The sequence below is a fragment of the Thunnus albacares genome, chromosome 18 (genome assembly GCF_914725855.1).
Source record: "Thunnus albacares chromosome 18, fThuAlb1.1, whole genome shotgun sequence".
NCBI lineage: Eukaryota > Metazoa > Chordata > Actinopteri > Scombriformes > Scombridae > Thunnus > Thunnus albacares.
Window position 1 is genome coordinate 16,808,025 of NC_058123.1, and position 27,810 is coordinate 16,835,834.

General features: G+C 39.1%; 1 protein-coding gene across 3 annotated transcripts; it reads right to left on the bottom strand.

Annotated features, from left to right (window-relative positions):
- Positions 1-27,432, bottom strand: sppl3 (signal peptide peptidase 3). 3 transcript variants are annotated; one of them, XM_044333980.1, is made up of 11 exons: positions 26,943-27,432; positions 13,274-13,351; positions 10,784-10,890; positions 10,569-10,688; positions 10,250-10,328; positions 9,226-9,338; positions 7,400-7,506; positions 5,126-5,289; positions 4,348-4,538; positions 4,015-4,124; positions 1-3,152 (listed from the first exon to the last, which is right to left on the bottom strand). In XM_044333980.1, exons 1-11 carry the CDS (start codon positions 26,966-26,968, stop codon positions 3,081-3,083), a joined length of 1,167 nt encoding a protein of 388 aa, XP_044189915.1. In that variant the 5' UTR covers positions 26,969-27,432; the 3' UTR covers positions 1-3,080. The 3 variants fall into 3 exon arrangements, with proteins under 3 accessions (XP_044189915.1, XP_044189916.1, XP_044189919.1); XM_044333981.1 differs by having other exon boundaries at positions 10,802-10,890; positions 26,943-27,431; XM_044333984.1 differs by lacking the exon at positions 26,943-27,432 and adding an exon at positions 26,261-26,395.
- Between the last annotated feature and the right edge of the window lie 378 nt (positions 27,433-27,810).

Genomic DNA, 27,810 nt, shown 5'->3' on the forward strand with positions numbered 1-27,810 from the left:
TTACAGTTAGAGTCATGTTTATTTACAGCAGAATCCTGAACGAGGAGGGAAAGAACGGGAGAGGGTGGAGGGGAGGGGGGTTAAAAGGAGACAAGGTGTTTTAGATCGAGCGCTTCAGGATTCATGTTTCACTACACAGTTCTTAATTTATTTATTCACCATTTTTCTATACAGAATCCATTCAGCCGTAATATCGATGCACCAACAGAGCTGGAATCCTCTGCTGGAGGGGAGAAGAGGTGGAAAGAAAATTAAAAAAAACTAAAGCACTAAAGAAAAAAAAAACTTTACAAAGAAGGGGGTAAAAAGAAATCCATTTTCTATAAAAAAAATGAAACTTTTTTTGTTGTTACCACCATGATCTTCATCAGTTATTTATATATGTATATATACACATATACGTATATATATGTATATAAATCTATGTATTTTCTCGCCATGTCCATGAAGAGGTGAAGGGAGTCTGTGGTTCCATTAAGTCCAAGTTTGGACGAGAGGCAGGCCGGATGTCCCAACCTGAATTCAGGTCCTAAAATTCAGCCTTTGTGAATCAGTCAGAGCTGACCAATCGCAGTCTTTCTGACCTGACGCCTTAGTCCCACCTGCTGACACTGCTCAGTGTAGGCCAGCTCATAGGTCCAGTGCCTTGGTGTCGGCCAGCAGAGATTCAAAACTGCAGTAGCCCTGTTAATGCAGTCTGAGAAATGATACACTTTACACTTAACATGCACGTCCAGATAGTAAAAAACCAACAGAACAAAAATAAAAAGCCAGCAAACCGAGTCGTCCGTATATCTCTCCGACTTCCTGCCGTGCGATCACTCTCACTTTTTCCAGTATACATTAGATATTAACTGACAAGCACCACAAAACAGTGGAAGGACAAAAGAAAAAAAAAAGACTGTAAGACTGTCGGGTACCAAACTGTGACAGTAAAAACATCCTATGGGTTAGCTTTAATTTCTAATTTCCATTTTTCGTTTTCTGAAGGGCATAAAGTGATTTTCTCCCCTCCCCGGGTCCAAACAGACTATGTTATCTGATCACTCACACACACACACACACACACACACACACACACACTTAACCATCCACCCAGACAACCCTATATCTGTAATTACACGTGGATCTAACCACAGAACGTCTTCATATCCTACTGACCCTCATCTCTTAGGCTTTGAGTCCAAAATTTCACAATAGTCAGGTCTTCATCGACCAAGGTGAAACACTGACATTTATAAAGTTCAGACGAAGTAAAGATGTGCTGTTTGTTTCCATTGACTTGTCTTTTGTCAAAATATATAAAAACTGATCTAATATCAACCTTCTCAGACATTTATGGACTTGTGGAAGCTAAAAAGTTTAGTGATTCCATGAACATAATTTTGGGTGCACAACAGAAATTCAGTAGAAAACCCAGCATGATGCATGACGTGGTTTCATGATGAAAGTAACATAGCATACCTTCAAATTAATTCAACATTCATTTATTTGAAAAAAAAAAAAAAAAACACTGTGTACATTTCCACCTATCAGCAGAAAGACTGATAAAAAGATGAACTGACGCTTGTTTGTTTTCAGCAAATTATTTTACAAGATTAGACACAAACTGTTTCCATTAGACATGTCATGTGTTTACGACAGTTTGATCCAACACGCCCAGGTCAATGGAAACCTGACTATTGTCACTGTTTTCAACATGTTCATGATGTCAAATTAAAACCAAGTAAAACAAAACAACTGTTCACTCATCTGTCTCGCTCTCACTCGCACACACACACACACACACGCGCGCACGCACGCATACTTTAACACTAGAGCAGGAAACTAACTTTTTCATCAACCAGCCACTTATGTTTTTTTTTTGTTTTTATTTTTTTCCAAAAGTCCACCAGCTATGTTTCCATCACACAAGCTAACAAACTTTAGAAAACAACCTCCGAATGATGGATGCTCGCCGGTCGACTCGCCACAACTGGCAGCCGAAATTTACCAAAGTTCGGCTGCTGGCTGGCGTTAGTTTCCCACCCTATTCAACATACTCCCAAACACAAATACAAACTCAAGATACCGCAAATACATGTGTACACATATATACAAATAGAAGCTGCCCCTTTGCAACATCAGGGGCGGCTTAACAATTTATAATGCATCATTTCTGTATATGCCAAGAATAAAACTTTTCTAAATAAAATACATAGTTATCTGTGGAGGGTGGGGAATGGGGACAGCAGATGAACAGAGAGGAGGAGGGTGGGGCTCGCAGGGAGTGTCCGAGGAGGGCGGGAGCGCTGGGGAGAAGACATTGTGGTGGGATGATGGACAGATGAAGAAAGCAGGGGGCAGGGGTGGGGTGGGGGGGGGAGAGGGAGACGGATGGAAGGGGAAGACTCTTCTCCTTTTCTGTGTCGCTGTCGCTCCCGAGCACTGTCCTGTGCCTCTGCAACACTCCGCCTCTTCTCCGTTTGTTTAACTCGTTCCATAATAATAATATTAATAATAATAATGACCACGACAATGCTAAAAAAATATATATAAACCCCAGCCATGTCTCACAACCGTAAGTCCACAAAAAGGGGGGAGGCCTGGCTCTCGAGTTCATCTGAGTCGGTGACAAACAGAGATGCAAGAGGAAATTAAAGACGCAGAGAAAGAAGGAAAACGCAGAGAGAAGAGGCCTGACGAAATGGAACGGGCCATGGGAGGGGGGAGTGGCACATGAGACCAACTATAGAAGAGGGATGAAGTGGGGGGAAAAAGGAAAAAAAAAAAAAAAAAAGAGGGGGGGGATGTGGAACAAAAACAGCACAGGCAGGATGTGCTATAATGAAGAGGAAATAAACAGAAAAGAGGAAGCGGAGATGAAACGGGGAGGATGTAGGGACCAAAGATGAGTCGTGTTGGGGCGTTGTGATCCACACACTGGTGTCCTTCTGAGGGTTTTCACAGAAGATTGGCGGAAAGCATGAACAAGTGATGACAACATGGCCTCACTGTGAGTGCGCCCTCTCTCCTTCCCTCTAATTAAGGGTAAGGATCTGCAGTCCTCCCCCGCGCTGGTCGGTTATTCCCAGGGAGCATCATACCTCCAGGAAGCGGGAGCTGCTGGTCTTGGCGTGGAAGGGCTCGGACCACATGCGTCGCAAATCCCCCTGTGAACCACAAAACAATAAGAATCTCTCTCATTTGTACTCCTTTGTAGATATTCTTTCATACTACTTGCTGCAAACTTTGTTTTTAGGTCTATAAACTTGAAATTTGAATAATTATTTCCCAGACAATCTATATAGGTCATTGATAGGACATCAACTAACTTATTATAATCATTATCATTACAGATTAATCTGCAGATTATGTTCTCGATCAACCGGTTAATCATTTGGACATAAAAATTATATATAAATAATGAAAAATGTCCTAAAGCCCAAGGTGACATCTTCAAATTGATTGTTTTCCTTCACTAACAGTCCAAAAATATCACATAAAACAAAGAAACACTGCAAATCCTCACAATCCAGATGCTGGAACTAGGAAATATTTGGCATTTTTGCTTGAAAAATGGTAAACGATTTCTCAATTGTCAAAATTGTGGCCAATCATTGCATCTGTTGTCATTGATGACTTGCTATGTACTGATTAAACTGCCTAATCTAAAATTAAGAGGGAAAAAAAGGCAACAACAAAAATCTTATGCACTTTTAGCGGGAGGTTTCCATTTGTAGATCGTATGAGTAGATTACATCATTTGAATGAAGAATTAGATCAGCTGCACTGGTGAGCCAAAATGTAAAAAAAAAAAAAAAAAATAGAAACTGCAGGTGAAATTTTACTGAGGAAATCGGATCAGTCGACCTGAAATATTTATCCTTCTCTCCTTTTGAGAAAAGAACTATACAATGGTCTTTGGTTCAATTATAGCATTCAAGGAAACTGCTAAATTATGCAAAACTGCCTCAGCTGAACTTTCATCTCTTGCAAATACGTGACTGTTTGTGTCCCTCGCGCTCAGTGTACCTTCAGGTAGGCCATAGTGAGCAGAGGCAGCAGGGTGAAGGGCACCAGGTAGAGCAGAGCTGGCTGAGCAGCACGATGGATCCTGGAGGCCACAGTGGCAGTCAGCAGACCTGAAGAAACACATCAACCACATGTTAATGTTATAACAAGCTACTGAAAAGGAAAAAGATGGGAAACCTGAGATTCAACATCAACATTCTGAAAGATTATACCTGAAAAATTCTGTTTAGATGCTTAGAAGTTTAGAAAATAAACATCTAAAACCACCTCACACTGAAATAAAACACATCTCGACCTTTAACATCCATCCATTCATCGATATTCATCGCTTACCCACAAAGTATCCGATGAGAGTGCAGTGGAAATAGGAGACGCGCTGCATGCGTCCGGACATGTTACCAGGGCCTGGGACTTCCCCGTTTGCTTGCTTCTTGTAGTTGTCATAACGCAGAACAAAGCATAACAGTAGCCCCGGCATCACGATATCTCCTATTCCCAGCATTGAGAAGTGACTTCCTGTGGAACTGCAAGAAGAGGAAAAGATATTGAAATGAGTTTGTAACTACCGTGTAGTGTAGAACATGTATGTCATTTGTTTATCTATACTTACTATGCAAACCTAGGTCCTGATGAGGAGTCAAATTTTAATTAATTTGAGGTTAATGACAACTTTTAATTGTATTTAGGGGGTTTTACAGATATTTAGAAGGATGAACAAATGGAATTTTGTCTTGTTTGTTGCACTAAATAAAAAGTTAGGGGATCACAAAGAAAAACGTTAGGATTAATCTTCTGCTGACCTTAAATATCTGAATCAAATTTCATGTCAAAAGTGGTCACTCTGTACCGAAGAGATGGACTGATTTCAAGAGCCATGTCAATAGAGGTGCTAAAAACTCAATTACAGACACCAGAGCAGAGAGTGATGAAGTGAGCAGCTGCAATGACTTAATAAAGGAAGAGTTCAGTGTGGAAGTGAAAGCTCAGGTTTCACAGCACAAAAACGCATAAAACAGGTTGGTCAATAGCCCCAGAGTGAAAGATCCTTGATGTAAAGATCAGGAACACAAACACACACACACACTTCTTTCATGGTTAGGGTCAGTCTTACCTGGGAAAGACCAGTTTGCCGGGTAAGGAGAGGCGGGGAACATCACGGCCCATCCCTGGCCCCAGGTGGAGCTTCCTGGACAGAACGTCTATGGGATTTTCAGCAGGTTGGGTGGCAACTTTGACCATCACATTACTATTGAAGATGTAAGCTGAGAAGAACACCTAGTGGGAAATGCAAAAGAGTAATTTAACCGGCCAGGTTATTACTTATTTTATCTGACTAACTGCTGTAAAACATGTATTCAATTTAAAATCATATGAAGAAAAGCAGGAAAATTCTCACTTTTGAGAAGCTGTAAAAAGTTTGGTATTTAAATAGTTCTGCTGCTGCTTTATCTAATTTCTAATTTCACAGTAAACTCACTCACTGCTTCAAACAACTTATGTTATAAAAAGCATGTAATCCCAACAAATAATTATGCATCTAATATTTGTCTATAATAGTATTATTCTGATTATAAATGGTCAGATGGTGGTTGGAAAGCAAAAAGTGTCAGGTTGCTTGACACCAAATATGTTGTAGATGAGAGCAGAAAATGTACCGTACTAGCCCGAATACAAGATATTTTATTCCAGAAATTACATTTGAACAAGCAAGGATTGACTTCTATCTGAGGAATAGACAATTTCATGTCCACAAGATCAGAGATCATGTCTGAATGGAGAGAGGACTGGTGTAGCACCATTATGGACTGTTTGTAGCCTTAATGTTGCTAGGCTAGCAAGTGTAGTTAAGTCTGTTTAGAGTGTGTATTTTAGAGTCAGTCAGCCCTTAAAGTGTTTCATCAGCTCAGTTTAACTTACAGGAGCACCTGAAGGCTTGTGTAATATGTTTTCTGCCATGGGAGAAATAAATTCATGACGAGTGAAAATGAGTCTTTACTGCAGAAACGGATTGGGGTCCAAATCGTCTGTCAAGCAGCCAAGAATTACTGCTGTCACAGATGATGAGGAGCTCAAACAGACAGTCTGAAAAATGCTAACCAGAGAAAATAATGTTGACTGCTTCCAAGAGCCTGACGAGAGAGAGTGTGAGTATGTGACTGATAAACGAGATACACAAATGTGGGATTTATATTCTGCTTTAATGGAAGTATTTCACTTTTACGAGAGAAGAGGCTTCAAGGATGAGGACTCTCTTCTCCTTGGATTAATAGTATCTCAGGGAAACTTTCCCAACAGGATGAGTGTGAAAGTGTGTTGTATTTTTCCGAGAACAGGTGTTGGAAAAGTGACGGTCGTCTTGTTGTGAAGTGTCAGTTATGATTTGGTTTTGTTTTAATTTGTATGTGTGTGTTATAAATTGCTTTTGTTCAGTTTTAACATTATTGGTGACATTTCTTTGTGAAAGGAAAACCTCACAGAAATCTGTTTTTTTCAACATGTGGATGAAGATGTTTGAATCTGGAGTGAAACATATTTCGTAGAAGATGACAATTTTACCCATATGTATTACTCTTTATAAAAAGTAATACAAGCAACTTATTATTATATGAATAAAACAGATAATACATCTGACGTAGCCATGTGCTCTAGATTCTCCCTGAGGGGAACCACAGATTGAGATCTAAACTGATCATCATTGTTCAGTGGTTTCATTAAAAATCAAGCATTCCTTCCTGTCTCACTCACTAACCAACTGATACACACGCACATATTAAAATGATCATTCATGAGACACCGGTTCTCCTCGACTGTGGTGACACTTTTATTGTTAAGTGACCGTTGCTTTTGTGTTTTGTGCTGATCCAAAGTAATGACAATGGCAGCTGAGACTAATAAACCGCAGCTAAATCCACCGGTGGCAGAGAAGGACAACTAGCTTTATAAGTTTTCTCAACGGAAATTATGACATTCATAGTTTGGGCTCAGGGTGACAGCTGCAGTCCATTCTAGCGTGCTTGCCTTCTTTTTGGTGTTTAATCTGATTAATTTCCTTGAATTTCCTGTTTATGAAGGTTGTGTTTTTGTAGGTAGTTCTCTTTGATTTCTTCAGCGACAGCGGCAATCACAGCTATCAGTGCTAACTACCCACTTTCTTCCAAACAAGCTGCTGCAGTTAAATGTGAAATGAATCACTTCCTCGGCAGCAAATTACTTAAGCTGGCATGGAGGTACCAGCTCAGGGGTGTTAAGAACAAATGTAAAGGCTTTCATGAGTAGAAGGATATTATTAGTGGTTTTTAAGCTCATGGCAGTGTGTGTGTGTGTGTGTGTGTGTGTGTGTGTCAGTGGTGATGCTGGTGAAATTTGGGATGGTGTCATTTCTCACCCAGAACACATCATAAATGAGCAGTCCTGACAGCAGCAGGCAAGACACCTTCAGACTGGGAAGCCGTACGAAGGCTATCATGGCGACACACAAGCCCATGGCTAAAGCTGCGGGGAGGAAAAAAACACACAATAGTTAAAAACATTTTAGCAGAAAAGGGCAGAAATAGCAATAGTTTATTTAAGAAACATTAATTACTGTGCACACAGGGTTAATTAATTAGACTATTCTGAAGGAATTTCCCTGCTTATGTCCTACTTCACTTTTGGGTGTGCGAGGTACGACCTGATACGACACAAGATGGTGTTGAGATTAGAGTATATCAGACTATACATTATGTTTATTATAATGGCTGCACTGTGCACAGTAAAAGTACTGCGGACACTGTTGCATTTATTCTAACATTATTTTACTGGTTCCACAGCAGGGACACAGAGTCAAGCTTGTGTGGAAATCTTTTATGATTTTTACCATCTAATTTTGATTCTTGGGATCAATTCTAAATCAGTTTTCCATTCAAAATCAATTCTCAATTTAATGCAGCTGCTACCAGTTTTATCTGTGCAAGTGTTTTTTTTTTTCCATTTTTGATGATAAAATGCTACATTGTTCACATCATAGAAGACGCTAGTAATATGTTTAAAATGACTGAAGTCAACTGGGTCAAATAAAAAGATCTGCACACACCCACACACGCTCCTCTGCTTTGTCAATGTTTCACTAGAGACACCAACTTTGATGAAGAGCAGTTTGCTTAAATGCCAGTTTTATTTTCTACAGCAGTTGACTAACAACGTGAGAATATTTTTCCTGTGTTAGTATGCAGTGCTCTCCAGTAAAAGCCTGAAAATAGTGTTGCTAAAAGCTTCAGACTGTATGAGTCATGTTAAGTTCCTTCTTCCCCAGGAGAAGGTTAAAGCTGAATTTTGTCCAGACTCTTTTATAGATGATTGGAATGGTATTTTTCCTACAAGTAGCACAGTTAGCAGCTATGCTAACAGCACTCCACCCCACAAACGTCTATTAATTGTCATGAACACGCAAATACGAACATATTACACCAGTTCTTAAATCTATTAACCAGATGCCAGTAAAGCACAGGATCAACTTCAAAAATCTGCTAATAGACTATAAAGCACTTAATGGTTTGGCCCCCCAGTATATCACTGACCTGCTCACTGACTACAGTCCAACCAGACCCCTCAGGTCAACTGGTGGATGTCGTCTAACTGTACCTGGAATAAGATTCAGGTCCTCAGAGGAAGCTTTTAGTTACTTTGGTCCTGCTGGTTGGTACAAACTACCAGATGACCTGAGATCAGTCACTACTGTTCCAACATTTAAAAGAAAACTTAAAACCTTTCTGTTTTCTCAGGTTTATGACAAGCCTATTTCTTACCTGAGTGTATGCGGCTGGACAACTGTTTTTCAACTTTTTATCATTTTTTATTTTTTCCATTTTTATTATTATTATAAATGTGTGTGTGTGCTTGATTTGGTGATCATTTTTAATTGTATTCTGTATTTTTAAACTTTGCTTTCAACAATTTTATCATGTTAATCAATTGCTTTTATGCTGATGTTAAGCAGTAAATGAAAAGTGCTATACAAATAAAAGTGACTTGTCTAACAGTTGCCTACTTTCATGATTAGGAGATGATTCTGGGCAGATTCTTTTGATATTCCTAATTATTGCGACGTAAGTAATGTGAATCACAAACTGCTCTACCATTCAGAGAAATTTTTATCATGTGTACTGAACTCTGGTGAATGAAAAACCTTTGCTGCAGACACACTGACACAACAGTCATGACAGAGTGACGCACCGTCCATGAGAAGCCAGTGTCCAGTCAGCACCCAGATGAGCACCAACATAACAGAGAGGGAGAAGGACAGGAGCTCGGCCAGAGTGAAACGCCCACAGCAGCCAAACGAAATCCTGCAATAAGACAAAGTTGAGATACAGTGACAAAAATCACACAGAATAATCATAAGAAAAAGTGACACACATACACAAACATTTATATTTTAGATTTAGATACATAGATGTAGCCTGTACAGCCTTTATCTGTGCACATGTCAAGATACACAAATTAACAACAACCAAACTGAGCAGGAAAGGGGATTTGGGTTGGAGGTGGAGTTATTACTGGCTCTGTAAAGCAGACAAAGGTTTACTGAAACTGGATAGGAATTTGTAACTAGAGAGGAGGTGTTCATATTGGTTATTGAGTGGGTGGGTTGTGTTTTCAGTGACTCCTTGTGTTTTATTATTGTGATGAAGTCCAGACATCTGAGTCAAACGGCTTTCACTCGACAAAATCCAAAGTATTAAACACAGCAAACAGCTGCACAACTTCCAACTTCATTGGAGGAAATAAGTTAAATCAGACTGAATGTGTTGGACACATCTAACAATTAAGAAAAAACAAAGTCTGACCCATTTTTCATTTATCAAAAATGCTGTAACCTTCAACAGCATGTAACTTGTAACATAAACCAATAAATATAAAACAGGTTGCCCCAATCTCCCCACAACTCAATTTCAGTCTTACTGGTGTTAAAAAATAAAAAATAAAAAGTTAAAGGGCTATTTCACCCAAAGCACACATATATTTTCCTTCTTACCCCTAATGGAAGTGAGCTATGCAGATAATTTTTGGTTTTAATGTTCAAAGTAAAGTGAAATCCACATTTTACTGAGACGTGACCATTATTGAACAATTCTGCTAGGCTGAATCACAGAGTGTAATTGATATTTATTAAAAGACAAACAGAAGGAGAAGCATGCAGCGGGTTGACCAACAGACAGGATTTAAAAGACACAAAGAATCCACATGACTTTCTTACTTGTTCTGTGGGGAGCAGGGTCTGGTCAGATACTGGCACATTGGCAACAAGAGGAATGCAAATGCAATTGTTGCAAGAACTGAGGACAAGAGAAAAAAAGAAATGCAGCAAAAGACCAAAAGATTAGTACACCTAGACGGCTTGTTCCAGTCGTTTTCCGTCAGCTTTAATGGGGCAGCTAATGATCTTTACAGTTTAAATCATCGATGCAGCAAAGAGGCCTTCTCCCCCGTGTTTAATTACTGAATAAACATGTGAAAGCCTTATAACACTAACTCGTAAAAACTAATTTAATGTTATGTTCAATCGCAATAGTTACCTGCAGTGCAGATGGTGAAGACCACCTGAACTGAGTCAAAGAAGAAGAACATGACTAGCAGAGACACAGAGGCCCCTATGGGCAGGAACAGTGCCTGTGTGGAGTCTATAGTTTGAATACCTGCGAAACAAGAAACAATCAACTCAGAAGTTATCGCTTTAAAAACATGGGTAAAAGTAAAAATAGTGAGTGAAAAGTGCTTTGAGTAGACTTGCCATGTGAGTAACACTCACTGTTGTTTGTGTTGCTGTTATTGAAAGACCCCGTCGTGGGGTTACCATCTTTATCCTTCTCCTGGTTCTCACAATCCATGTTTAATGACCTGCAGGAGGGAGGGAAGAAAGAGCAGGAGGGGGCAAAGAGCAGGAGAGTGGGTTGGGTGTTAGACATCAGTAATCAGGATCTCAAAAGCATGCACACAGTAAAATTAGGCTGCCTCATATCAACAGTGACTGAACTACAGACAAAAACTCCTGAAAAGTAACGTCTCTTGGGCATGAGATGACTCATTTTTTTCCCTTTGAAGTCTGATAAAACATAAAAAAAAAAACCTCTTTCTTTCTTCTAAGTTGAAATCGCAGCGTAGAATTGAGTTTAATTAATTTGTTAACAAGGAAAATAAACAGCGGGAAAAGCCACATTTGGGTGAAATGGTGAAAGAAAGGCTAAACTTTGCAGAGAGGTGGAGGTCTGTGAACTTCAGCTGAACTGTGGCTATATAATGAAACCTGAAAGTGTCTCACTCATGTGCGCTCACACAATATTTCCATTTACTCGCAGTTTTTTTCCTGCTCATATCTGACATCAACGGTGCTGAAAGTCGTCATAAAATCTGTCGTAAAAATAAAATATGCTTATAAAAAGTTAGGCGACGTGCATATTTCCATCTTACGGGCTTTTTTCATGCGTTTTGACATGTCACAGTAGGAAAAACACAAGTTTAAATAATAAAGTTAATTAGGCTGAATTCCATTTAGCTGCTTCAGTTTCAGTGTCTGGTATTATGTGTACTGGCTCACTGTCACGGCTTACTGGGAAACTTGGACTATGTCCACACTAATACACTTTCACTTTAAAACGATCTCTATTAACACAGGAGTTTTAGCACCATTTCAGAAATAATTTCCGTCCATACTAACTATGCCTGAAAACGCATATCACATGACTATTCACGTACACTAGGAATACATGTGCTGGTTTCAACAGGAAGTAGATTGTCTACTCTGCTGTCGGTTGCTTAGTTGTAGAAAATACTACGGAGGAAGAACAGCGATGGCAAAAAGTAAGACCTGAGATTTCTTTGTTTGGATCGATGACAAGGTGGAACTGTTACTGAAAGTGACACAGGCGGCAGAAAACATAGATTGGGAGTCACCACATGATAAGGCTGTGACGAATCAGGGAAGGACACGTTGTGACCGATAAAAGCAAATCAGAAAGTGAACGTGGGCATCTGCGTCAGCGTTTTCAAAAGTCTCTGTTTCCGCCCGTCCAGACTAAAACGCATTCCTGGAGTTTTCAAACTAATACAAGGTCAGCAGTGTTTTCAAAAGTCTCCATTTTAGGGTTTCGAAAACAACCGAGTAGTGTGCACGCTAGGCATAAATGTAGCAAAAGTTATACGTTTTAAAACAAAAACGTATTAGTGTGGATGTAGCCTTGAATAGTATTAGTAACACCTGTGCTTTTCCTGCTATTAAAAGTCAAAATGTCTGCTGTTAAAAAGGCCTGTGACTGGTGATGTCTTGTTTAGAGTGCAAAGACTAGAATCCTTCAACATTACACTGTAAATGATTTTATCTCCTGACAGCAGCAGCTACAGACTACAATGATCTCAGTACAATTTGATCTGATTGGTCTTGACTTCCAAATAATAACTACAATCCACCCAACAACCATAATGTGCTCCAGCCCTGATGGGTTTTCTCCTGCTATCACAGTTTGCCTGCATCATGAAGTGAGGACGGAGCATCGTACTGGCACTCGCCTCTCTACCTCTTATATCTGGATGACAGATTTGTGTCAACAGAGGTAGGTACAGTACCGTTTTTCTGAAAGAGAGCAACTTGATTGATTATATATCTTAATCAATAACAAATGGATGTGCAAAACATCAATTCAGCCTGAGGGGGAAAAAAAACTACATTGAGCCATTTACTTGCTAATAAGGCTCCTCTAGAACAAATGCTTTTTGGCCAATTTCCTAATGCAACTAAATCCATCAAAACACCATTAGGCGTAGGACTGGAGATTTTTTCGGTGCACATAATGCACCAAAATCAGGTTACACCCACTGCTCATGGGGTACACTTGGGCTGTGAGAGCGCTTAACACTGCAGAAACAAGTATTTCTCACTCACATTTACCAGAAGATGTACATTTGCACTAGATTGAATCCTGGGAAATGGGTATATAAATCAACTGAATGGCTTTCTGACATATTAACCATAACATACCAAACAAAAGATGTTTTCTTTAGGTTCTTTAAATTCTTGCAGACTTGGACCAAAATGAGAAAATGTAACTTGACCCTACAGGGCCAAGGCTTGTTATTATTATGGGGCAGAAGAGTTTGCAGTATAAACTATTATTTAAGAAAGTATGCTTTAGGCTATAGGTCTTGTTTATGCGACAAGCAAGATGTGTTCTGCAAGTCACTGTCCGCTATCCTCTTGACAGATAATTACTTATTTAGTGACACTCACCTGAAGCTGCCATAGACGATGAGAAGGATGGAGATGAGGAAGGTGGACACCTGGCTGGAGTCAACTAGGGAGTACGCCCTAAAGAGAAGAGAGAGAAGAACACAAACATGTAAACATATAAATTTAGTTTTTAAAAAAATGCAACCACCTTTTGTTTCATACAGGAGACGCAAGTGCATGGCATGTTTTTTTATCTGCTACGCAAAAAAACACAGTTCCCATTATGACTGTAATTTTTTACCATATTGCTGATTCATTACAAGTTGACGTGAATAAAACACATTTGTTGTTTGAGTTCAAACCCAATCTGATGTGATCAGATTTCCTGTTATCCATCAGATAACATCTTTATTTTTCTCTGCGTGATTTTTTGGTAAGCTTCTTTGACTTTAATTTTTGTAATGAGGTTTTTAAACAAAGGATACAGGATACTGCTGTATGATTATGGACTGCACATTAATGATTTCTAACTGTGAACAAAATACAGTGACTCAGGATGGACCTGATGCTACATAAATCTATTTAAACTTGGATTATGAAACAAGAAATCTGAGCAGCAAACAACCTTGGAATTATTTAACAGTAGAGAACTGTGCAAATATCCCTTTCTCTGGGAATAAAGGTGATCCTCCTCTTTCTCTTTCTCCTTTATAATCCATTCAGCTGAAGAGTGCACAGCCATAGAGGCATACAAACCATCGGTCTGAAATCAAAATCCACATTTTATACCACCATACTGTGGAAAATGACAAATGGAGAGAAGTATGCAGCTGTAATTTCAGTCAATCATTTCTGCACTTTCGACAATCTCACATTGGTTATGATGATTTTATCGCCACCAATTTGAATCTCTGCAGGCACACAAGTCACATCTCCCCTCCCAAAGTAGACAGGCAAAAGTATTTTGGCCCTGTTTACACCTGGTATTAACATCTGTCTCGGGTGATCCGATCACAAGTGGACAGCTGTAAATACAGGTGTAAACGCACCCAAGACGCATTGAGGACGGATTGAGATCCGATCACTCAGACCACATTCGGAGGTGGTCTGGACCACATGTGGCCACATTCATTTACTAGTGTAAACGCGATGCGTCCTGGGCCACATTGAAGGACCGCCTACTCAGCTGACGTCCTCTTATTTTCCGGCAGACTAAACACAAGACCCTCCGTTCAAAGCTGTTCAACTTGTCCTGTAACAGGATAAATAAATTATTTTGTTTTTCATGTGCATTAAAAACGTAATCCACCTCTCATTTTTTCCTGTTTTTCTCGTTCCCCTAACCGGTTTCCCTCTTCAAATCGACAGTTAAAATAGAAATTAAACCATTAATTTTTCGCTTGTCTGTCTAAAAAAATATTTTAGAAGCTTAACATAGCTGGATAGTTTCTTCTGTCCTGTCAAATCACGACAGTTTTTAGTTTTGCTGCGCTGCTCGACATAATGGAGCTCAGGATTTATCAGGAGGACGCTGCTTTACTCCAAATAGTCTCACTGTATGAACCGGACTGTGTGTGTAACAGATGCAGTTAATATAAATAAATAGACCTATTGCATGTGTAGAAGAACACAGAAAATTAATTGACACCAGATCCTGACCAACCCTTTCAGCGTGTCAGAGATATAAATAATCAATGAAGTTATGCTGCTGTGTCTTGCGCGTAAATGCACACGCAGCTGTGGGGAGATCGCTGCATCTCTCTCTCTCGACGCGGAATATTTATATATATCCTTATATATATCCTTTTTATCAAACAAGTTGAACACAGCTTTGGACGAATAATGAACGAATTTGATCTTTGAAAACGGAAATGATGTACGTCTTTATTTGCATGTAGAGCGGGGAAGTGTGATCCGATCACAAGTGGTCACTCAGGTGTAAACAGACATACTTCAAGCTGTCCACTTGTGATCGGATCACCCGAGACGCATGTTAATACCAGGTGTAAACAGGGCCTTTGACAATCACAATTGTGGGGTGACGCAAATTTCAAGAAATCTTAAAATTTAAAAGCATGTATACCACAGCAAGTGTTAACAAACAAGGCAGTAGATCCATTTTATACAAAGGTCAACTGACCTGTGCATCATATACAGGAACTGGGTCAGCACAGTTCAATATAACTGATGCACTATAATCACAATGGTCTAAATTATGAGATTTGAAGGATTTAAAATCCCTCTTGTTGACCATCTAAGAGAACACTTAATATAATGTGAGAAACATCTGGAATAAATGTTGTATCACCGCACAACATACTGTTACTGCACGCTACATAAAATGCTGCTGTGTAGCAGAGAGTTGAACATATTCTGCTCCCCTGAGAACACCGGCCCTTATAATTACACACAACAAAGCAAGTAGAAATGAGGGTGAAACAACTCGATAGTAAAATACGCATTGCAAATTTTGTTGTGTTTAAAAAAAGAACTGAGGACAAACAAGCTATTGATTATGAAAATCAATAAGGCAAATGTGATCCATACGGCTCACAACTGTGGTAAGGTTGTGATCTTTTGGTTTCTTCTGAATTTTAACTGAGCCTATCGATGTAATTTGGGAGCACAGGACTCACCCACAGTTTGAAAACAAGCATCAAATTGCCTTAGTTTTAAAAAGGTTTTAAAAACTTTTAATACAAGCAAGAGCACTTTGGTAAAATGTGTTTCTAATTGTTCTATTATATATTGTAGTAGGTTTTGTTATACACATTGTTTTACATGTCTTTTGCACAACACCTTGCTTCTTTTATTCTTTTAAAGGCACTTCATAAAGTTGAGCTACTTACTCAAAGTGAGTACTAGTTATTATAAATTAGACTTTGTACTAAAATGTATATGATGATATGCATTAGTTGTGTAATACAATATACTCAAGACAACACAAGATCCTATCCTGAAACAACACACAGATGCACACAATAGCTAACAACAGCTAAAATTTCAACATAAGCATTATAATGCCTGAGCAATGCATCTGCCAAGATTCAAAATAGAAACCATGCAAACAGCATTCCTGCAAAAAGATCTGTCTCTTCTATACTACCTAGAATAGCAAACAAATATTTAACATTACAAAATACAGCACACCAGTCTGGGCCTTCAGCAAGAAATTACTGAGATGATGCCACTAGAATAACACTGCAAAAAAAAGGTTACTGAATGTTCCCTGTAAAAATCTAAATACCTCTTGGCCTGATAAATTTAAGAGGAGCTGATCAAGGACAACACAATGAAAGTCTTGTGTTCAGAGCTGCTGTTTAAGAGTATCCCTACACTTCGTATTAACCTGAAGATATATCAAATCATATACATAAGATGGTTGGCATCTAACTTCCTGTCTAAGAAAGAGAAACTGCGCTGTCTTGATGAACGATGAGTATGACTGAATCACTTTCCACATCAACCTCCTGAGTGTTTCTAATGCTATAATTTCGACATAAAGCAGCAGTGTCTCCGTCTCAGACAAATGTGTGACCAGGCTTCTAGTTTGCAGACCAATGCTGCATTTGAGCACCAAATTGTTTCCATATCAGTGATCTGGGGCTTTCACATAGTCTAGACATGACATGCAACCTTATAATGCAGGCTTTTTTTTTCTGGGGCAAACACAAAGCTGGTACTGTGAAGAGCCACCTTCAGTTGAGAGGTGCAGATTTGACCCCAATCCTGACCTGCCTGTCTCCTGTCAAACTCTCTGGCCATGGGAGAGGAATGCAGCCTGGAGTTACAAAAACATGCTCTGTCCCCAATAATGTCATCATCATCAATGCTTTACAGAGGTAATGGCATCAGAAGCTGCATTTAAGTTCCCCCAAATGTCATCAGTGTCTTAAAACGCACCGATGCAACTATCACTGTCTGGAATCTATTAGCTATCAGTATATCAATCTCTTTGGCTAATTAGTTTTATTATCTCCGCTGGGTGTATGCCTAGAGGAGATCATGCGTTTGGTCGTGTGTGTGTGTGTGTGAGTGTTTGTCTGCAGCTAATCTCATATACTACTGGACCCATCAGCCTAATATTTTTTGTGCACATTTATGACTGTATGCTCAAGGACCTCTCGTGGTTACAGTGATTCAGAATTTCTGAAAAGCCTATTTTACAACACCATTCACCATGCTAAAAACAAGGTTACCTAGTCTGTTGCAGGCCACATTTATGGCCTTTGTCGTGGCTCAAAAACTGACATCCATAGAAAAGTTTGGTCTCATGTTGAACCGGAGCATCTGCAGATTAATTCCATACCCGATATGTCATGATCCACTCAAGTAAGGCATGATACTAGATGAATGATGTTTTGTTATCTTCACTGCCATCTTGACTGTAAGGTAGACACAGCTGGCGGAGATCTATACTCTTCTTGTTTAACATACTTATGTGCAGATGCTCTTAATATTGCCTTTCAGCGGTATGAAAACAATCATGGGCTGCATCCAAAAATCGCTCCCTATATGCTACCTACTGCACTACATTTACCCACCTGAATTCTCTATAGTGCTCTCAAAAAAAACCCACACACAATTCAATGAAAAAACATATTGTGCATGGCAAGTGCACTACATGTTATAACAATCCCACTGCGCAATGTGTCGAGTGTGATAAATGCAAAATTGGTCGTGTGACACTTTAACTGGCTGATATTTGCTTATTGGAGATATGTTGTATCAATATACTGTGTCATTGTTTTTCAAACTCTCATATTGATATCGGCCTCGAAAATCCAACATCGGTCGTGCTTTACTCATGCATGTCTGAAATCTGAATTTACAGTTCACTATAGAGTCAAAAGTTTGGACACACCTTCCAATTCCCTTGAATGAGAAAGTGTGACCAAACATTTAACTGGTAATATCTATATAGTATAGGTAGTAGTGAATTAGTGGAGGAGAAACACAGCTATGGTATACTGAGGATGTCAAAACACAGAAAAGAGGAACAATGGTCACAAGTAGAGCCTGCCAACACTGACTGAATGACACTCAACAGGACACTTGTTACGTTTAAAGCTAAAAAAAAACCAACAAATATTCACTAAAAGCAACTCTATTCTTAATCAGTAACTGCGAAGCAAAAGCTCCATGTTTTTGCTGACACTACCAACACAAACTGAAATTTGAAATACAGTGTTTGATACATGTTTATTTATATTAACTACTATGTTGCTGTTACTTCCCCTTTAGCCAGGGCCGTAACAGCAACATACAGTTAATATAAACAATCCTTTCGGACATGAATCATGCAGACTGTATTTCAAATTTCAGTTTGTGTTGGCAATGCCAGCAAAACTTATTCACTTAAATTTATGTTTTGTCTAATAAACTGACATGAACAGATTTGAATGTCTATGTGATCGCTGGTACAGCCAAGATATAAATGGTATAATACCTTTACAGGTAAGCCTTGGCTGCGGGGCATGAACACAGAGGATGACATGTTATCACCATCGTGGTATGAATAGGGCTCATAAAGTAATGGATTTGGTTTAGTCAAAACAGATTAATTCATGTTGATAAGATACACTAACAAGGCACTAAAGAAAGTAATATGTATAATTATGTATCGAGTGCCCTGCTGAAATATCAGGCCCTGCAACTGAAAACTGTCCTGTTCTGTTGGCATTCAGTGAATACTGTTTCAGTTCAGTATCACTGGGCTGCATTACTAGTTTTCTTCCGAGCACTGGCAGAGAAAACAGCCCTCGCATAAAAAGACTCAGCGCTTCAAATCATTATTCATTCTGATGTACATGTGACACAGGAATTCACAGGCTTCATTGTGATGTTTAGGGAGGAAAAAAAAAAAGAAGCAAGAATCTCCTGTCTCTTTCATTCATTCAGTAGTAGGGGAATGACTACAGGGAGTCTATGAGGGGAGGGGTAACATGTAGTTCACTGTGGAAACAGGACACCGGGACAATGCTGCAACTTGTAGCTTTGCCCTGTTCTTGTTTGTCCAATACAGGGCTCTACTTAATGACTGAAAAACACTCTCCGCAGGCATCGTCTTTACAGATGCGTCAAACTACAATAGGGCCGGGTTTACTTGACCCAAGATGTAGGTCATAATAAATGCCTAACATTGTAGCCAATTCAAATATGACACCCTACTCATATGAGTTTCTCCTTTGACCTAAATGGGTTAAATGTATAACCAACAGTTCGGCTTCAAGTGTTGAGAAAGTGATTAAGAAACTGACCTTGTTCTTCTACACACAGACACTAATGATGTCACTGCCTCACTGTCAACACAGCACGCAGATAGACAGCTAGTTGAATTTACCACAGACCTAATTCATATTCTAGTATCGAACTGGTTCGTCTGAATTCTGCGCACAGAAGCCTGTAGAACATGGGTGAGATAGATGAATGGAACATTTAAAAACAAAATACAATCCCGGACTGTTGAGGGCTGGATGGCAGCCCAAAGTGCCATAAGACGTCCTTGTTCGCTGACAGACTAGGTTTTCAAATAACACAATTCCAATACCGACTTCCATCAAGCCAACTGCATGCATGACTTGACCACTAAGGGCTAGGTCACCAAGTGACAATGAAGACTTTTGCAAATGCTGCCTCTGCCTGTGAGGCGTGGCTGTTTGAGAGACCAGACATAATTACTCGGGTCTGTCCTCGTACACACACACACACACACACACAGATACATCACTCCAAATGAGAAAATGTGAGCCCCTAGCACATAGCTATCACACATGTATTTGTATTGTGTTTACTTGTGCTGTAGTATACACAAGCTTGCAGTAGCCACTGGGTGGAGTTGCCTCTGGACCTCCAAGAGGGAATTATCATTTATCTCTTTCCATTTTCTGATCCAATTATGAATGTTATGGGCTAAATCCTTCAGAAACAAGAATGTAATTTTTGGTCAACTGTGACCTTTTTGCCTCCATTGAAATAAGTACACCTCCCCCGCATTTCTGCTCTGGTGTGTGTTTACACCCTTCTATGGAATTTATTTTGTTTGAATTTGTGTTGATAAGAGATCAACATTGAAAAGATTGATGTGGAGAGTGTGTGAGGTCCTGCTTTGGGTTTGTCTGTGATGTTACCATTACATGGTCCACGTCTCAGCTCACAACCTGCAGCATGATGTTGTTAGAATTTAGGTGACTGAAAGCCTCGGCTTCAATATTCAAGACAAGTTAGGATATTGTCTCTCCATATGAGAAAGATTCAGGCCTTTATGTTCTGAAGGCTAATCTTTGGACGCAGGCAACAGGTGCTTCAGTAATCCGTCAGATTCAGACAGGTCAATGTGTGCTCTAATGCTGATAGTGCAGCATTAGTTGTGTCAATAGTCATACTATAATATCAGGAGACCTAAATGTGCATGTGGGACAGTGTTTACTGTCATTTTTGTTCTTACCACATTAATCAACTGCTGCTTAACACAAGATATTACTGTCAATTAAGTAAACAGAAGTCAACATTTTAAACATCCCGTACTTAATGAGATGTGTGAATGATTTGTTGATTAGTCTGTGTCTACAAAGGCAGAGCTTAACTCGGATTTATATTGCAGATAGTCTAAATAATAGGATTTTTGGATTAGATCTTAATAACAGAAAAGCATTAAACCTTATTTCTAGAGGTAGAATACCATTTAAAAAAAAAAAACATTAATAAAAAGGCCAAAGAGAAAATAAAAAGACACTTTTGGCCTTGTGGATGTAGTCGATGGATATGCAGCCAATGTTTGATATATATTTTTTTATTATTATCTGATAGTTATTTATTTGATAGTTACATTAATAGCGCATATCGAAGTGATTTAGAAACTTTTGTGGTACCAGAAATTAATTTCTGGATGATATCCTACAGTAATCTTAAAAATAGTTGGTTATACACTACAGCAGGTGACTTCAGAGAAAGGGACAACACCATGGTGTCAGTATGTAAAAAAAAAAAAGGTCAATTTGATATGGGACAACAGAAATAAAACAATAAAATCTCTTATTGTTGTTGGCAAATACAGAAGAACATAAACAAAACATGCAACTTCAGCCACATTTGTAAGAACCACAATAGACTGCGAACATTTTGCAAGGCACCTAAATTAAACTGCAGTGATGTGTGTAAAAGGTAGCCTCAATGAGGCGTCACAAAGACACTACAAAAAACTGTTGAAATGTGCTCAGATTATCCTTGAATCCCAGAGTGAACAGGGATTACTGAGTGTTACTGAATATAAATAAGACTTTCTTCACACATGGACAGCATCACCTACAAATCATTCTTCCATACAATCAACAGAATGAACTGTGAAACATTTATGCTAAAACAAGCTATTTAATGATCAGTCAAATTACTGAAAATGAATCCACTTTGATGAACAATTAACCATATAAGTCATTCATCAGGTAAAAATACCACAAGAAACATTGCTGGTTACAGCTTCCTGTGGGTATTTGCCATTATATTTGATATTCTTTAGTATATTATAGACTAAAAACTATTTACCAAGAATAAACTAAAGTACGTCTAGGAAACACTGTGCATATCATCAAGCCACATTCTCGACTTTTGGTTTGATATACGGGGTTGCTGCTGCATTAACACAGGAAAACACGACCTACACCTACACTCTACAATCATCACAATCAAAAATCTCTGTGTATAGGAAAATGTTTGGTTGAAAGGTTTAAATGTTACACCAATACAAGCTGAGCAATATCAGACCCATACTGAACTGAGAGCTGAAAGCCAGTTGATGCCTTTGTTCACATATGTTTTATAGATAAGTGTTATCTTCTACTTTACTTCTATGATTGTTTGCTTGTGTTTCAAGACCTTGCAGGTAACATGTCTTTATTTGAATTCTACTAGACGTGATTATACTAGAGCTACACCAGTATTATAAGTCACCATGCAAAGGACGGTCTCTGATTCACAGTAAAGGGATGAGAGAGCCTCGTACTTTGGCGAAGCCAGCATTCTCCTGATAGTCATTCCTTGTTATTCTTCAGGAGACCATTTCAATTTGACACTTCCTGTAAACAGACAAGTTTGCATACCCATCATTATGCCCTCAAGCATTTCTATATTACTGCGCCACTCAAAAAACTAAAGTTGTGGTGTAGTTTGACCACAGCACACCAGTAATTTTCTCACAAGGAATAGCATAAGACATCATATTTACCTTTGTTTGCTGTCATAGTTGTAATGGTTCCCTCTTTCCTGCCTTGCCACATCAGAAAGTCCTCTCTTTCTCAATCATAGTCTAAACGTTCCTCGGACATCTGTTATATGAACTTGCCACATAATCACACTCTTATAATGTCCCCTGAAGATGATATAGATAGGATGCTTTGGCTGTTCAACAATCATACAAAAAGGCACATGGCAATCTGGGCAAAAACAATGGCTTCAGCAAAAGTTACCATAAAAATTACACAGAACGAGGGCCAATATTTGATAATGTCTCCTTGTGATGGCAAAATTTAAAAAGGTTAAAGACATTTTTTTCCATTCCTTAAAACTATGCAAGATATAAAGGTAGATAGAAAAGTGGCACACAGTTTTTAACATGTGCCTGGACAGACAAGAAAAATTAAATACTATATGACACACATATAGGTCTGCTCTCACCTAACACGTCTGTGTGACTGTATATCACTGTGTGTAGTTCAGGAGGCACAATTTCACCTAAAATGTGATGGTTGGTAAGTGCTGAATTACACAGTATGCCCTGTGATAAACCCCAAAACTGAAAGTGAGGAAGAGAAACTAGGAGAGAAAAACTCCAGTGACACATGGATGCACCAGTGTGATGGTAACAGAGTAATGTACTGACGGTTATCGATCAAGCCAGCAAAGCTAGCTGCTGCTGCTGTAATGGCTGTTAAAAGTAGCATCAAACTACAACTTGCCAGCTTTCAAACAAGACATCTTCAGAAGTTTATATTAGCCAGTTGGCTATCACAAGGCTAAACAAGGCGCACTGGTGCTTACATATTAGTAATTTATCTAGTACAGTACAGACAACAATATAACAACTGTAAAACTAATGGCAAACAATGGAACATGCAAGTTTGCCAACGCTGCTGAGCACAGCACCCTATCCAAATGCCTGTATACACATATATCATTACAGGTCTGTGTCTTCAAATACCTGCTTTAGTCATAATACAACAAAGTACATTAATGACACCTGTGGGTGCTTTGCAAAATTGGTGTTTTTTTTTTTGTTGTTTTTTTTTTTAAATGCTCATAGAGCAGAACTGGTCTTTGATTATGTGAGAGGTGACATAAGTCTCCGTAGGTGTTTGTATTTCTGATGGGAGTTGGGGTTGCATTCAGGATCCGAAATAAACACCTGCCAAGCGCCACATGCAGCTAGTTTTTCTGATTGACGAGTAAATCTCAGAAAGCTATCAGCTGCACTGGTGGGTAAATGTTTGTGCCAAAATAGCAATGTAATGAAATATCTGGCATGATGGCTCAGAGGAAATTACTCATGTTTGTCCCTATACAGTGTAGACACATGCACCATATGCGTTTTTTACGCATGTCTTAACAGTGCCGCGAAACTACAGGAGCACTTGAGACAGTCTGATGTGAAGGATCGCCAGCCACAGACCGTCTCGAGCATTCCTAGCTCTCCGCTAAACTGTCACTTGCCACAGGTCTACTGCTAGCTACAGTTAATTAAATAGATATTATGTGGAGAGGAGTAGGTATATGTGACACAAAAAATATATACTTCGCCGGTGGATTTTTTCATTTAACAGTCCCCTTGGCAGGTAAGACAAAAGGTTAATTTCGGTGTATTCAACGGTTCAGGATGTAATGTAGTATGGAGTTAGTCTAGCTGCTCCTCTCCTGCTGAACAGCGACAGAGGCAAAGGCAGAATAACAAAAACAGACAAAACTGGCAGAAATAACATTTTCAAATGATTCTTATGTTTGCTGAAGATTGACTGTGCTTGTGCTACTGGGTTTAGCCTGATTGAAAGCTGCAATATGTACATTTAAATTACAGAAAACATAGCAGAGCATCAAGTATAATTTTTGTAGTTGTTTTACTTCATTATAGCACTGTCAACCCAACAGAAACGACACAATCCACATTTCTCAACCAAGCCAAATTCTGTGTTTCTAGAGTTTCCCTACACTCCGGCAGCTTCAGTCTTGTCTTACAGCCTGCACAGCTATAAAGGCACATAATTGTTCACAACTTCATGTCTCACCTGAAACAGATTCAAATTTACGGGCAAATACGGAAAAGTAACCAGTTATGTGACACCACTGTAAAATTGCAGATGACTGTATGTTAAGGTGCAGCGTAAAAACGTGTGTGAAAATTTTTACCACACTGTTTGTCTGAGTGAATGCACGCTGTAGTGATAAAAGCAAATGTGACTTATCAGTTTGGTTGCAAAGTAAAACTGTTGCCAACGTAAACAAACTATATGACTGCTTTTACTTATTACATTAACACAAGCAACTACACACTCAAATTTCATTCAAATAGGATTTTTTTTCTCTAGGTTGGCATTGGGCGATTTTGAAGGAAAGAACAACATTTTGGGAAATAAGCATGTTGGTTGTCCTAACAGGCGATTAAACAATTGATCTTAATTTTATGTCAATGTACTCAATGCGAAAAATGGTCCAAGACATGTTATGCCTAATGTAACACAAAAGACTGGGAGCTAAAATGATACAATACATATATAAGACAATTTTGAAGCTGCTGGAAGATGCAGTTCTTTTTTTTAATCATGTATCCAGATATAGATCACATGTCGATACTAGATGTAAATGAGGCCTTAAAGTGCATCTTTTAAGTTTTTGTGTCCATAGAGCTGGTTTCCTGTAACTGAGTTCTATCAGCTTAGCACAAGCAGTTTGATTTCATTGTAACAATGGTCACAACCATTCCGTTGTACGTCCTTATCCATCAACAAGCTTAGTTATCATGAAGCATGGCAAACATTTGATTACCAATCATCCTTTGTAAAATATTTTCATCTGAATAGGACTCAAGCAAACATACAAAGATAGAAGCCGTCCTGTAAGAAAGGTACTGCCTGCACACTTTTGCAATGAAAAATAGAGAACATCAAATTCAGTTTTGATCAACTCTGTTGTGGATTTTAGACATAGCCCTCTTATTTCAAATTTGAATTGCAAAACAAACAAACACATGTACGAAAAGATTTCCATCACATATTATTCCCAATAAATTCATTCACAATACATTACAACGTAAGCAGGCACCAGGTCATTGTTTTTCAGTGACTACCTCAGACAAGCCACTGAGCCTCTCTTGGGATAAAACTCTTAAAAATCAACATTACTAAACTACTATTAACTAAACTTCATAAATATTAAAGGAGAACTCTGGGAGGAAACATCTAAACCTACTAGATATATACTTCCTAAACAATGGTTATCAGATTAAAATTCCAGATTAAACTACTTGTTTTCTACATGCTTAATATTCATAGTTATAAAGAAAATCATAACAGTTCCTGACCTTACAGAACAAACTCCTGTATCAATATGCCAGATTAATTAGATATAAGATATAAGAATAATAAGTGAATCAATAATCAATGAATTGACTGTGCTGATAATAAAAGTTTTGGCCTAATCCTACATTTAAATGGAAATTTTGTAGTGGTTGGCCCTCTCCTCCCTAAATATATAGCTTTGTGACAGGATGTTTATTAAAACAACAATGACACAAAGTCACTCAGCTGGCACAATTTAAACACAGCATTTCCTTCAATGAACCTAGTCTGCTCTTAGAGTCATTAGTGCTGAATATTCATACAAGAAGAGGATGCTGTTCTAATAATTTATCATTACAGAGACTCAGCCCGTGTTGCTGGGATCAAACAAGCATAATTTAGCTCAAATTAATTAGCTAGGCCTCAACAAAGTCAGGTCATTTTCATTCATGGGAACAACGCATTTCAGTGATCACATCATCTGTTGTCTGGTTTCGTTTTATCTTACCATGTACTAACATGCAATTATAATGTTAACCCGGCTTCTGCAACGATGATATAACGATGATTTATGACAACCTGTCGTGTGTCACAATGCCAAGCTCAACCTGAAACTGGCATTTTAGGAACATGACTGCGATGCCAGTTAGCTAGGTTAGCTCCACGGCAGAGCCTTTGTTATTGTGTGCAGCAGCGGCTCGACGATGAATGCTAGCCATTTTATATCAGCTAACGCTAATTTGTTGGCACAGCTAACCCCCACTAATCAGCTTGACGCCGTCGTACAACGTTGTCCTCACTGTGCAAAAAAATACTATGTTTTTTTTCATACAGTCAGCGCTGATAATATGAACGACAGAATCAATCACCAACTGGCTAACCCAATAAGCTTAGCACGGTTAGCACAGCATCAGCTGGTGGAGCTGATTAGCCGCTGCTAGCTGAAGTTAGCTGTTAGCATTATCAGAGCTGCAGGGGGTGGGGGGGTATACTGTCTGAGTGACATTTTGCTCTCTAGACTGTGATAAATGCACCAGAAAACGTCGACGTGAAAAGCAAAGTGTGTCTGTGAATTGCCAGACATGTAAATTCATTGATTTAGCGTCATGTATGAACCAGACTTGTCAGTAGCAGCAGCTAACGTTGGGTAGCTGCTGCTGGTAGGTAGCGCGACGTCTGTGCGCACTCACCAGGATGAGTAGCCCTGCTCCGCCATATCGCCGAAAACAGTGGGCTCCGCGACAGATTCAGGTCCCAGTGACAACCCGTTGGGACCTCGGGAGACGTTTTCTGCTTTTCCTTCACAATCCGACGTCCTAGCAGTTACTTTTAGGTGACAACATGGTGACACATCCCGGCGGCGGCAGCTAGTAACCACCAGCTGAATATCTTGCAATTGAAATGGGAATGATGGTTTGCTATCGTTAGGTGGACAAGACAAAGCACCCCGAGAAAAAAAACACACTGATGTTATTTTCGTCGTTTTTTGCTAATGTCCTCCCGTCACCCCAGCCGAGAAGGCTCGGTCTTCCAACGATGCTACACCCACTGTAAATCCATATTCAGCACGATGTGTCCAGTATAAAGTCGGATATTCCTCAGGTCTGCACCCCTAGCTGTTATGGAAGACGTTCAGCTTTGTTTTCTATAGCGAGAGTCGCGGGAGCGCGCACAGTCGCCCTGCTGTAGAGTTTAAAGTAGGACGCGCGCCGAGACGCTTCTGTGCACATAAAACGCTTGCAACGGTTTCTCCATTATAGCATGTAAGTTATGTAGGCTGTAAACATGACGACATTTCATTCACTGCCAAATTATTTCATATCATCACGAAACATAATTTGATACGTTGACAAGACTAAATACTGAAAAAACCTACAAAATCAGACTAATAACATTAATTGTTAAAATGAGAAACGGGCTGCAAAAATATCATTTTGTGAACAAATTAAAAGTGAATACTTGGGTTTACAAAAATGTGCTTTCGGTCTTTTCAAATATTATCTTGCCAAAAAAAAAAAAAAAACAATCGGTGATGAATAGACTCAGGGGGCTCTATCA

Bases quoted from the DNA above. Each gene is read 5' to 3' on its own strand.
- sppl3 (XM_044333980.1), bottom strand. From the start codon at position 26,968: ATGGCGGAGCAGGGCTACTCATCCTG. The intron at 4,539-5,125 runs GTAAGACTGACC...CTCTTCTTGCAG, and splicing joins GGCAAACTGGTCTTTCCCAG to TTCCACAGGAAGTCACTTCT. The intron at 4,125-4,347 runs GTAAGCGATGAA...GTGTTTCTTCAG, and splicing joins TCTCATCGGATACTTTGTGG to GTCTGCTGACTGCCACTGTG.